The sequence below is a fragment of the Corythoichthys intestinalis genome, chromosome 13, assembly GCF_030265065.1.
Source record: "Corythoichthys intestinalis isolate RoL2023-P3 chromosome 13, ASM3026506v1, whole genome shotgun sequence".
NCBI lineage: Eukaryota > Metazoa > Chordata > Actinopteri > Syngnathiformes > Syngnathidae > Corythoichthys > Corythoichthys intestinalis.
The window spans coordinates 21,329,781-21,342,716 of NC_080407.1; the positions used below are offsets into that span (position 1 = coordinate 21,329,781).

The following is a 12,936-nucleotide window of genomic DNA, read 5'->3' on the forward strand; positions in this document are numbered from 1 at the left end:
AAAAAAAAAAAAAAAAAAAAGAAAGAACTGACAAGTTGCTCCCAAAATCTTACTACATAATAGTGTTTCAGTTAACTCAATGGCAGCTGTCACTCTTTCCGATTTTCAGGGCATTTACAGGTCACTTTCTGTTCATTTTAGGGCATTTACAGGTAACTTCCTTTTGAGTTTGAGTCACTGCCTATTCATTTGTGGGATTCCCAGCTCAACTCTTCTTCTGTAACCCAAAATCAACAGGAAGTGCCCATAAAATGCGTCAAAATCAACAGGAAGTGACTGAAAATGAACAGGTCATGACCTGAAATGGCCCAAAATGACTCCTTGCCTGGCATAAATTGGCTGCCACTTATGGCTATAGAAGTGGGAGGGGTTCATTTGCTGCCAACCTCCCAGTTCAAATGGATTGGATGTAAACTTACAGCAGAAGGATAAAGATAGCTTGTTTTTCTGTTTATTAGTTGTTTTTGTAGAATTATCTCCTGACCAATGTATTGATAATCGCTGTATTACTATATTGTGAGATCATCGTTATCGTGAGCTTCATATCGGAAATCGTATCGTTTCGTGAGGTACCAAGAGGTTCCCACCCCTAGTCTTCAGCCAGAGAAGAACTGCCACTGGCAGTTCTACTAAGGCCTCTGAGGAATCAAAGACTACAAATTTTTATATAGTTTTCATTTTATGGCCTGTTTTGCACATTGAGAGGAAAGGTTTTTGATTTTATATTGTAGTTTATATATAAATTAGGGCTGTCAAACGATTAAAATTTTTAATCGAGTTAATTACAGCTTAAAAATTAATTAATCGTAATTAATCACAATTAATCGCAATTCAAACCATCTATAAAATATGCCATATTTTTCTGTAAATTATATATACATTCTGTAAAATAAATTGTTGGAATGGAAAGATAAGATATATACATTCAACATACGGTACAAAAGGACTGTAGTGGGCATTTCACTCTACTGTCATTTAAATCTGTCTATGCTGTCCTCACTCCGAAGCGTCTACTTTTTCCAAAGCTAGACAGCTAGTGAATGACGCCTTAATAATTAGACTTCTTCGTTTTTCATCTGATTTATTAATAAAATGGCCTCAGACCATTGTCCTCTTTAGACCGTCGTAAAACTACAAAAAAAAGTACACAAGCATTGCATTAGCAACAACGTTAGCTTAGCACGCTATACAGGTTCACTAAACATAAACAAAAAGCGTCTCATACAAAAAATATAACATTTCGCTTACTAACATAATATGTACATTCTTTACAACAACCATACTTACGGACAAATCTTGTCCAAGGATCATATAAGCACAACATTATCAGCCCGAGATGTCGCGCAGCCGTAATGAACTGGAAAGAAAACTATAAACCATGTCGCAAAGCGACCACAAGAGTTCGCTGTTGGACAGCACAAAATGTCTTGCTGTAAAACTTACCAAAAGGCAGAATACTTTCTGAGCGGGACATGTGCGTTAATTGCGTCAAATATTTTAACGTGATTAATTAAAAAAATTAATTACCGCGCGTTAACGCGATAATTTTGACAGCCCTAATATAAATATATAATGTGTTATATACTGAGTATAAAAAATATTTACAGTGCCCTCCATAATTATTGGATTTATAATAATTATGTGTTTTTTAGCTTCTAATAATTTTTTTTCTCAATAATATGGGACCTTAATGGAAAAAAGAGAAAAATCCAACCTTCAATACAAGTGCATTTATTCAGTGGGGAAAAAAATCCCACATAAAGAAATAATTATTTGACATCAAATAATGTGTGTCACAATTATTAGCAACCCTGGTGTTGATACTTTGTACAACCCTCTTTTGCCAACAAAAAAGCACATAATCTTCTATAGTGTTTCACAAGATGGGAAAAGACAGAAAGAGGGATCTTCAGCCATTCCTCTTTGCAGAATCGCTCTAAATCATCCAGAGACCTGGGTCCTCTCCTCTGTACTCTCCTCTTCAGCTCACCCGACAGGTTTTCAATGGAGTTAAGGTCTGGGGACTGAAATGGCCATGGGAGGAGCTTGATTTTGTGTCTGATGAACCATTTCTGTGTAGATTTGGCCATATGTTTAGGGTCATTGTCTTGCTGAAAGACCCAGTGACGACCCATCTTCATTTTTTGGGCATTCATGATGCCATGCACCCTAACAAGGTTCCCAGGGCCTTTGGAAGCGAAACAGCCCCACAGCATCACTGACCCAACCCCATACTTCACAGTGGGTATGAGGTGCTGTCTACACGCCAACAAGCTGTTTGGGAGGCATGCACGGAGAAAACCTTTCCTCACTCACAATCATAAACGTAAACGTCTGGAGTTCGCCAAGGGGTATTGGGGCTTCAACTGGGACTGTGTGCTTTGGTCAGATGAGACCAAGATTGAGCCTTTTGGCAACAAACACTCTAAGTGGGTCTGGCGTGCCACGAAAGATGCTCATGCTGAAAAGCACCTCATACCCACTGTGAAGTATGGGGGTGGGTCAGTGATGCTGTGGGGCTGTTTCGCTTCCAAAGGCCCTGGGAACCTTGTTAGGGTGCATGGCATCATGAATGCTTTGAAATAGCAGGACATTTTAAATCAAAACCTGTTGCCCTCTGCCCGAAAGCTGAAGATGGGTCGTCACTGGGTCTTTCAGCAAGACAATGACCCTAAACATATGGCCAAATCTACACAGAAATGCTTCACCAGACACAAAATCAAGCTCCTCCCATGGCCATCTCAGTCCCCAGACCTCAACCCCATTGAAAACCTGTGGGGTGAGCTGAAGAGTAGAGTACAGAGGAGAGGACCCAGGTCTCTGGATGATTTACAGAGATTCTGCAAAGAGGAATGCCTGAAGATCCCTCTTTTTGTCTTTTACCATCTGGTGAAACATTATAGGAGAAGGTGCTGTTTTGTTGGCAAAAGGGGTTTGTACTAAGTATTAACACCAGGGGTGCTAATAATTGTGACACACATTATTTGATGTCAAATAATTATTTCTTTATGTGGGATTTTTCCCCCACTGAATTAATGCACTTGTATTGAAGGTTGGATTTTTCTTTTTTTTCCCTTTAAGGTCCCATACTATTTCGGAAAAAAAATTAGAAGCTAAAAAAACATATAATTATTATAAATCCAATAATTATGGAGGGCACTGTATATAGTCACTATTTTGCACTGTTGGTTGGTCTCCTGTATATAATCTGTTTTGACCATAATATGTATGTAGAAAGGACAAAAACACCTTTGACCATACCTGCCGTTTTTTTTTTTTTTTTTGGTGGGGGGGGGGGTTGTCTTTTTGGGTCCAAAATGTTGATTATAATTGGTTGAAGAAAACAACAGTTTGGACATGAAGGTTACGGTTTCCTAAAAAAAGGGACTCAAATCTGGCAATTGTGATTTTTTTTCTCTCTCTTTGAAATATAAAGGCATCAGAGGTATGCAGCTTTTGAAAAAAAGGCTTAGGTGTTAAAGGGTTAAACTTAAAAAAAAAACCTACATAAATGCGCTTGTCACTGCCATGTTGCATACATTGACTGTTTTTCTCGTTCTTTAGCACAGCGTAAGTTGCCATATAATCGCTCATTTACAACTAGGGGTGCAACGGTTCAGTTAGCCCACGGTTCGGTTTTAACCTCGGTTTTGGGATCACGGTTTCGGTTCTGTTTCGGTTTGCATTTTGCTTTTTTTTTTTTTTTTTTTTTTTTTAAACTGCCTTTATTTTGCTTTTTTTTAAAAAATGAAATAAACACTTAAAATGTAAACATTTTAGACTGTTAAAATGCCTCTTAGCTCTTTGGCAAGTGTAGTGACTGACTACTGAAATACACACGCAGTAGTAAAAAAGTTACTTGGCAAAGTAACTGGTGATACCTTTCATGTTTTTTTTTCATTTAAAAAAAAAAAAAAAAAACCATAGTAACCTTTGCTATGTTTGGAGGTCATTTAATGTTGTGAATCAACCGATAAAGTTGATAAAATTGCTCCCGTTTTTGCCTTAGTTCCCTTCCGTCTACTTTCGACATGTGAAAATTTTATAACTGTTTCATCCTTTAAAGATAGACTCAAGTCAAGATTTTGCCAATTTAGGAGTATTTTGGATAAAAAGTTGCTTAGGTTCGCTCGGAAGGTTTACTACAACAGAGCCTTTCTGAGAAGTATACTGCTCTAAAATGGCGGCTGTTTACTAACGCTACCGAGTGTCATTTCGCTTGTAGTTCTATATGCATGAGATATCTAGGCGTGATGTCGGCCACGGTCAGGAAATTGGAGCCACCTAGCCTAGCATCGTGTTTGCTACAGCGTCTCAACAAACACTCTTCCCTCTCCGTGTCTGACTTTTCTCGTGTCATTCAAGTATTAACGAACATTGGCTCCTTGCAGAAACGGTGACCAAATCCAAACGGATGAAAAAAAACAAAAATGCAATGCACGAAAAACGTGCAGATTTTGAACGTAACGTACACATTTAAAAACCAATGCTCACGTTTACAAATTACGACGAGACCGTACAACTTGACAGGTATGAATTATAGTGGACCGTCACAGTTAGGTAGTAGCACTCTGTAGCACGGGACGTCCAACTATCAGCGGTCAGGGCGAAACTATGTGCTTTCGTGAAATCCTCTTCAATGGCTTTGCGTGCCATTTCTTAAATGTCGGGGATTATGTTGTGGGCGAAATATGTCCGCGAGGGAACAATATAACGCGGGTCAAGCGTTGCAATTAAATTAACGAAGCCCACATCTTCAACCACGGAATATGGTTGCATGTCTTTTGCAATGCAAATCCCCACTGTGTGGGTTATTTTCTTGTGTTTTTCTGACCTGATATTGTAAGGCTTTTGGAACCCCTCTTCTATAGACCCGTGTGTTTTCACTGGTGTCATCTTCGGGGTTGTCCTGCTCTGAGAAAACGATGTCTGTGGGTGATGCAGGCTGAAGTGCTGACTGCTGAGTCATGTTAGAAGTCTTGCCGTTAGCATAGGGAACAAGCGCTGAGCAATGCTTGCAAATTGTTTTATGTTTTTTTCCAATGTTTTCTCTCCGTCTGCATTGTAGTCCACGGGGAAACCGAAATGTTGCCACACCGCAGATTTGAAAGAAGCCGGTGCTTCCTCAAAATTTGGTCTGTCGACTCCTCCGCTCGCCATAACTTTTTTTGTTTTCTTTCTTGTTTCACTTTCACCTCGCTCGTAAGCGAGAGAGGGCGTTACTCGGCTCCTATTACACAGGTGCTTGACAGCGATTGGACATTTACTCGTGGGGCGGGAATTTCTCCACAGCTGCGCTTCACGTCACGCACAGGCACACAGAGTTTGACCAATTCATTCCACAAGCGTTCGGAATAAATTACTGTAATTGCAAAACCAAAAAGGCGCGGTTCATAAAGGCGTATTGAACCGAACAGGGCGAACCGTTTGGTTCGGTTTTGAACCGCGAACCGTTGCACTGCTATTTTACAACCCCCATTTTAGTGGTGTAATTGACCTCTTGTCAGGCAACTTGAGCAGCCTCATATGTCACACAAAAGAAGCGGCCAAATCTGCTGCGTCGGTACTGGTAATACTTCGGGTATTGCACAAAAGGCAGTCCGGGCCCACTTTTTCTAAATCTTAGAATCAACTTGGTAGCAAAGTATCGGTTTTAGTTACTTACAACCCTAGGTTTGAGTTATAATATTATAATTAGGCTTGTTATGAACAAAGGGAAGAGGAGGCTAGGACAGAATAAAACCAAGTTGTTTATAATGAATAAAATTAATAAGCACAGTGAAGTACAAGCAATTTAAAATCCGAAGCAAAGTCGATTTTCATCGATGGGGACCGAAATGATTAAAAGCACAAACAATTTTAATAATCATTGTCCGAGTTGCACGACAAAGTATTAGGCCAAATACAGAAAACGGGTAATGTAGCTAAATAAGCAGCCACGTACTTTCGGTACGGCTTTGCCACCTCCACTAAAGTCAACGGTAATGAAAGCATCATGTGAGGCTGTGTTTTAGAATCAGGTTCCCAAATAAGGCTGTTATCTTTAAGCTCATCTACATCAAATTTTAATCAATCAAAAGATTTGTACCAATAATTTGTCGGAGCTCCCAGCTAAGGTAAATGTACATAAAGTACGTAACCACTTATTCAGCTACATTACCCCTACAAAATAATACTTTTTTTTCTTGTAGTAAGAGTACAACTTTAATCTCGTAGTCATTTTTTCCCTCCATTTATTTGGCCCCAATACTCTGTCGTAATATGTCACTGTCAATCAAGAATAGTAACTTTTAAAACTATATATAAACACCCCTCCCCAAAAAAACTAATATTTGTGAGCCAATCATAATTTTCCATATTTTTGTAATTATATAATTGATGAATGATTTAGAATGTTTGTAATTTGGGGTCTACTGTTTGAAATATTAGCTGTGAAAGGGGACAGGACTGTATGAATAATCCCACTCAACTTGAGAGTTAATCAGTTGAGCCAATACTTTTGGCAATAGTGTGGATCTACATCATACAAGGATTGTGAGTGAATTTTTAATCACTAACTGAGCAGGAAAAAGGTTTTTCGCCAGTGTGGGTTCTTGTGTGTACTTTTAAGGCACTCTTATAACTGAATTCTTTACCACAATTTGAGCAGGAAAAAGGGGTTTTGCGAGTGTGGGTACTTGTGTGTATGTTTAAGGCGATCTTCTGAGTGAATCTTTTTCCACAAACTGAGCAGGAAAAAGGTTTTTCACCAGTGTGGGTTCTTGTGTGTGTTTTTAAGTTTTTCTTTTCATTGAAACTGTGACCACAAACTGAGCAGGAAAAAGGTTTTTCACCAGTGTGGGTTCTTGTGTGTGTTTGTAAGTTTTTCTTTTCAGTGAAACTGTGACCACAAACTAAGCAGGAAAAAGGTTTTTCACCAGTGTGGGTTCTTATGTGTACTTTTAAGGCACTCTTCTGAGTGAATCCTTTTCCACAAACTGAGCAGGAAAAAGGTTTTTCACCAGTGTGGGTTCTTGTGTGGGCGTTTAAGGTGCTCTTCTGAGTGAATCTTTTTCCACAAACTGAGCAGGAAAAAGGTTTTTCACCAGTGTGGGTTCTTCTGTGTATTTTCAAGTTTTGCTTTCTATTGAAACCTTGACCACAAATTGAGCAGGAAAAAGGTTTTTCACCAGTGTGGGTTCTTGTGTGTACTGTCAAGTGGTGAAGTTGAGTGAACCCTTGACCACAAACTGAGCAGGAAAAAGGTTTTTCACCAGTGTGGGTTCTTGTGTGTCGTTTGAAGTAGTAATGTTGCGTGAATCCTTGACCACAAACTGTGCAGGAAAAAGGTTTTTCACCAGTGTGGGTTCTTGTGTGTCCGTCTAAGTGGCACTTCTGAGATAATTTTTGACCACAAACTGAGCAGAGAAGAGGATTTTCACCAGTTTGGCTCATCATATGCATACGACAACTATAGTTATTAATAAAGGTTTTCCCACACTGAGAGTATTTGCAGAGTTTGTCGTCACGGTGAGATTTCTTCTGACCATCATCTTTGTAAGGTGAGTGTGATGTGGCGCCATTTTTATCTGATTGTGCGATGAAAATGTGTGCTTGCGATCCTTCTGTTGAGCTGTTGCCGCCTGGAGGCTCCACCCCTCTGCTGGCCTCAGTTGGACAATCCTCGTTTTTCAAGGACTCACCAGTCAACATGGTGATATCGCCCTCCTCTTTAACGTATGTCAGCTCTACCTCCTCCTTTTTGATTGGAAGTTGTACTTCTCGCTTTAGCTGTTGAGCATCAGGACCAAGATATTTGCTGAAACCTGCAAGACACAATAATACCAATGATATATTTTATAGACCGTCTATCCAGCTACTAGGCCGTGAGGTTACACTGGCTGAGAGTGCGAGAGTATGTACGCGCGCGTACAAGATGCGTTCTGGGCTGTCATTCCCATGACAACGATGCACCGATTGGCTGTTAGTTAGTCATCGTGCATTGACACGCCCTCATCGTTCACGCGCAAGCAGTGGCAATTTTATTTATTTATTTTATTGTTATTATTATTTATTGATTTTTTTTTTTAAATCATACAAAAATGTAAGCAGTTACAATTTTAATCATGACTTGAGTATTCTTTTCACCAAATACTTTTTCACTGGTACTTGAGTAAATTTTTTGGGGGATGATTACTTTTACTTGAGTAAGATTATTTTGAAGTCACGCTACTCTAGTCAAATTTTTGTCTACTTTACCCTCCACTGTTGAAAAGGAAGTGACTCAAGAATCAAAATCAGGCATGAAAATGGGTCAGGGGTTAAAAAGGTGAGAAAGGTGTGGAGGAAATATGTTCCGGTACACTGTACAACTCAACAAAATATTGAGCTCTGTCAACCCACACTGTGTTTCAGCAGGACCGTGCAGAGACCGGTGGAGGGGCGGGTGCTCATAAATCAAAAGGGGCACATGAACAAGTAGTTAATACACCTTACAACAACTTCAATTTTAACCAGCTTTATATTCAAATTGGCTGTGACTGACATACTTTAATGGCGTACCGCAAGCAACACGTCACTTCCGCTCATTAATATTCATGGCATTAGCTACTGTTGCTAAGTAGGGACAAGCCACCGTTTGTCCCTAATAGGAAATGAATGGAAATCGTGTACGAAGGAGATGTTTACAGAGCTAAACCTACCAATTCTCTCCGAAAATGATGTGCTGGTGCCAAATTGACTGGCAAAGATGTGGAAGAACATAAAAATGTTCAGTTAAAGAGATGGCTTTAGTGTCGAAGGCTGAAAAAGACGAAAAAAACGAGCCGACCCACGCATAGCTTTAGCTTTTTTATCGACGCGACTGACAATGACATTCTCCTGTTTCAACAAGCTATCCTTTACCATCAGCCCTGTCTTTCTTATATATCCTCTGGTTGTCCTAAGTCTCTTACCGTTCTTGGGGGTAATTTAGTTAGCTTTGTGTAGCGATTGCAAATGCTACTCAGTGATAGCCAATGAACACTTTAATTTTTTAATTGATAACACATCTTAATTCTATAATTTATTTACACTTCCCCCTTACTAAAGTTGTTTTTTTAATATATATAACAGAAACGGTAACAGTGGCAGTCAGATACCATTGTAATTCTTTTTAGGTCATTCATTGTCAGACAGAAGCAGTACGGCACAACATTACGCTAAAAAAATAAGTTAAAAATATAAAAATGGCTTACCTCTTTGTCCTCTGAAAGACCATGCCAACCCAACATAATGTTTACTGCATATGAAACGTGAATGGATTCGCCGAGCTGGTGTTAAAGTCCGCGCAAGTTGATTCGGTCTTCACATTTTTTCCTCCCGAGTTTTTGGTTTCCGGAAACATATGAAGAAAACATCCTTCATGTGTCGTAATGTCTAGAGTCGTTTCTACAAGTTCCAAAAAAGCAATGCGTGATCGGCATGTTCATTTTTGAAAGATTACCGGAGAAAAGTAGCACTAATTACATCGGGTCTATGCGAGGGCGGGTCTATAATGTCCCACTTCGGCTTTACTTCCGATTTACAATGCAGCGTCACGGTCTAAAAATAGCCTGCGTGCGGTACGCCATTGGGAAAGGGCAATAGTGAATAGAAATCAACACTGTCATCAACACTTTCTGGCTGTGACTCAGTCAGTCTGCCTCTTTTCTTCCTTCAACCTCTACATCAAAACTTCCTTCCTCAACCTGTTCATCTGAGAACAAACCACATCAGATGGTCACTGAGCCACCATCAGCAGTTTTTTCAAAACTATTATTTCATTATTATCGATATTTGACAACTCTAGCACCTAATAATTATGAATGACATAAAATCTTATAGAAAAATAACATTGTAATTAGGGCCCGAGCACTAAGCGTGCGAAGGCCCTATTGTTTTGCAAAGGATTATTTTTATTTATTTATTTTTATTTTTTTTTTTCAGGGCAAATGAAAACGGCCAATTTAGAGGCCCGAACATGCACGAAAAGTCACCAAAATTTGCACATACGTGCGGAAAATTGTAAATTTCGATAATTTTGCAACGTTGAAAAAAAATGTAACAAAATGGCTCAGTGGCGCCCCCTTGAAATTTTAAAATTGGCCTATAACATTAGGGTGTGTCAGCGTAGAGCAATGAAATTTGGGGAGTCTATACCTTGTCCAAAATCGCTCCAAAAAAGCATTGGCACCCATATTCCAAACCCAACAGGAAATCGGTTATTATGGATCGAATATGAAATTTTTATCAATTTACAGGGTGCACATTTGAGGCCTTTTCGCCGAGGGAGTTAGTTGGATCATCTTCAAAATTGGTAAGACTGTTCAGGAGACATTTGAGATCTTAAGTTTTCAAAATGGTGCGTTTTCATTCACGGGTCTGACCTGGGCGTGGTGCCAAAGTCGGCCCCTTTTTTCGGCAAAATGACAAATTCAGTAAATGACTAATAGTTCCTTGACACAACGTTCAATCGTTTTCATATCTGGCATGTATGTGCGGTATCCCACCCTTAACACGAGTGCATTGAAATATTACCCATTAGGCCTAGCGCCCCCTAGTGAGAACAGGAAATGCCTTTTTTTACGAGACAGGTTCCTCCTCCAAGGAAAAAAATCTTTTGACCTCAAAGGTGGGTGCCTGATGAAAAATATTGAGGTTTCGTTGAAGCAGAGGGGTCCAAACAAGAAAATGACCGTCAACAATTTGTCTCGCAAAAAACTTTGAACAGTCATAACTCGGCAGATATACAACATATCTGCGCCAAACTTCCCGTGCTTGTTAAGAGTCATACCGTGAAGGGTCTTGTAGGGGTCATTTGCATCAACTCTACAGTGCCAACTAGTGGCGACAGAAAGGAGTTTTAAATAAAGGCCTTTCCTATTGGGTTTTTCCAACGTAGAGCAATGAAATTTGGGGAGTCCATACCTTATGCAAAACTGCTCCAAAAAGTCTCTTGCACCCATTTTCCAAATCAAACAGAATATCGAGTATTTTGGATCAAATGTGAAATTTTTATCCATTTGTCGTATAGTTTACATTTGGAGGCCTGAACAACTCACCAAATTTTGCACATACATGCGGCTTTACGTGGATTTCAATAATCTTGCAACGTTACAAAAAAATGTAACAAAATGGCTCATTGGCGCCCCCTTGAATTTTTCAAAAAGGCGTTTCCTATTAGGTTCTTTTAACGTAGAGCAATGAAATTTGGGGAGTCGATACCTTGTGCAAAACTGCTCCAAAAAGTCTCGAACCCATATTCCAAACCCCACAGAAAATCAGGTATTTTGGATCGAATGTGAAATTTTTATCAATTAACAGGGTGCACATTTGAGACCTTGTCACAGAAGGAGTTAGTTGGATCACCTTCAAAATTGGTGAGACTATTCAGGAGACATAGGAGATCTAAAATTTTCAAAATGGTGCGTTTTCATTCATGGGTCTGACCTGGGCGTGGTGCCAAAGTTGGCCATTTTTTCTGCAAAATGACAAATTCAGTAAATGACTAATAGCTCCTTGACACAACGTTCAATCTTTTTCATATCTGGCATGTATGTGCGGGATCCCACCCTTAACACGAGTGCATTGAAATATTACCCATTAGGCCTAGCGCCCCCTAGTGGGAACAGGAAATGCCTTTTTTTTTTTCTTTTTTTTTTTTACGAAACAGGCTCCTCCTCCAAGGAAAAAAAATCTATTCACCTGAAACCTGCATCAGGGGAGCCATAAGACATGTGCTCAGGTGCCTGATGAAAAATACTGAGGTTTGGTTGAAGCAGAAGAGTCCAACAGAAGTGAAAATGACTGAAGCCATTTCGTCTCACCACAAGTTTTGAACAGTCATAACTTCTACAACATATCTGCGCCAAACATCTCGTGCTTGTCGTCTGAAGGGTCTTGTAGGGGTCATTTGCATCAACCCTACAGCGCCAACTAGTGGCAATAGAAAGTCACTGGTTTTTCCAAGACATGTCCAGTTCTTTTCAGGTTGGTTATTGTAGTTTCAAGACCTTTTGTAATACTTATTTTACGGCCCATGTCCACATGTCTCTGTCTGTTGCCGTGACGACCCTTTGTTCGCCATTAAAAGGAAATCTTTTTTTTCCCAGAGACTCAGGCAGCTTACAGAGCCACAGAATTTGGCACACTTGGTCGAATTGGCCCAGTTAGAAGATTCCTTTTGGTTTTGAAATAAGGGCTTGGCTGCACAGCTCAGTAGTACCTCCTTTTTGTAGTACTCTCTCCAATAGGGTTTTTTATCTCTTAGGTGAGTGAATGTAAAGAGGCGACTTTCGAGCATGTTAGGTTCTAATGAGATGATTAGAGAGGAGGATCTGCCACCACCCTGACCTGCACACTGTTGTATGTTATACCTGACTATCCTTTCAAACTATTATTCTTACCAAGTGTGCTATTCACCCAGCTGATGAGGTATCCACTGCCTTTAGCAGCCTCAACCAACTCCTTTTTTTTAATCCCTCAACCTCCTTTCCTTACGAGGCATGTCTACATAATGCAATATAAATCTATAAAAAAAAAAAAAAAATTTAAATTCCCAATGGCTTTTATTTTTGAAGCTTTCTTAATTTCTTTCTCAATAACTATGGAGGTAAATTTGTGTCTTTATTATTCAATCCCCAAAAAAAGTGCTTCAATCAAAAACAAAGTTGCTTCAATCAAAAAATATATTTTCAACCCCAAAAAAGTAACTTCAATAAAAACAATGAGTATGAATGCAAAAATAAATTTCAGACAAAAAAGCATTTGAAACTTTCTTGATTGAAACAACTTTTTCGATTGAAGTAATGTTTTGCGTTTGGGCCACATTTTGACTAGGACATTTGTGTCTTTACTATTCAATCAAAAAATAAGTTGCTTTTAACAAAAACTATTTTTAAAAAAATCACTTCAATCAAAAAAAATTCAATCATAGAA

The 12,936-nt window shown here is 39.2% G+C and overlaps 1 protein-coding gene across 1 annotated transcript in view; it reads right to left on the reverse strand.

Annotated features, from left to right (window-relative positions):
* Positions 1 to 3,847: 3,847 nt before the first annotated feature.
* Positions 3,848 to 12,936, reverse strand: part of LOC130928070 (zinc finger protein OZF-like) — a 28,381-nt gene continuing 19,292 nt past the window's right edge. The window contains exon 3 of the mRNA XM_057854290.1: positions 3,848 to 7,805. Within this exon, the coding sequence (XP_057710273.1) occupies positions 6,547 to 7,805 (1,259 nt within the window). The 3' untranslated portion in view covers positions 3,848 to 6,546. The remainder of the gene's footprint in view (positions 7,806 to 12,936) is intronic.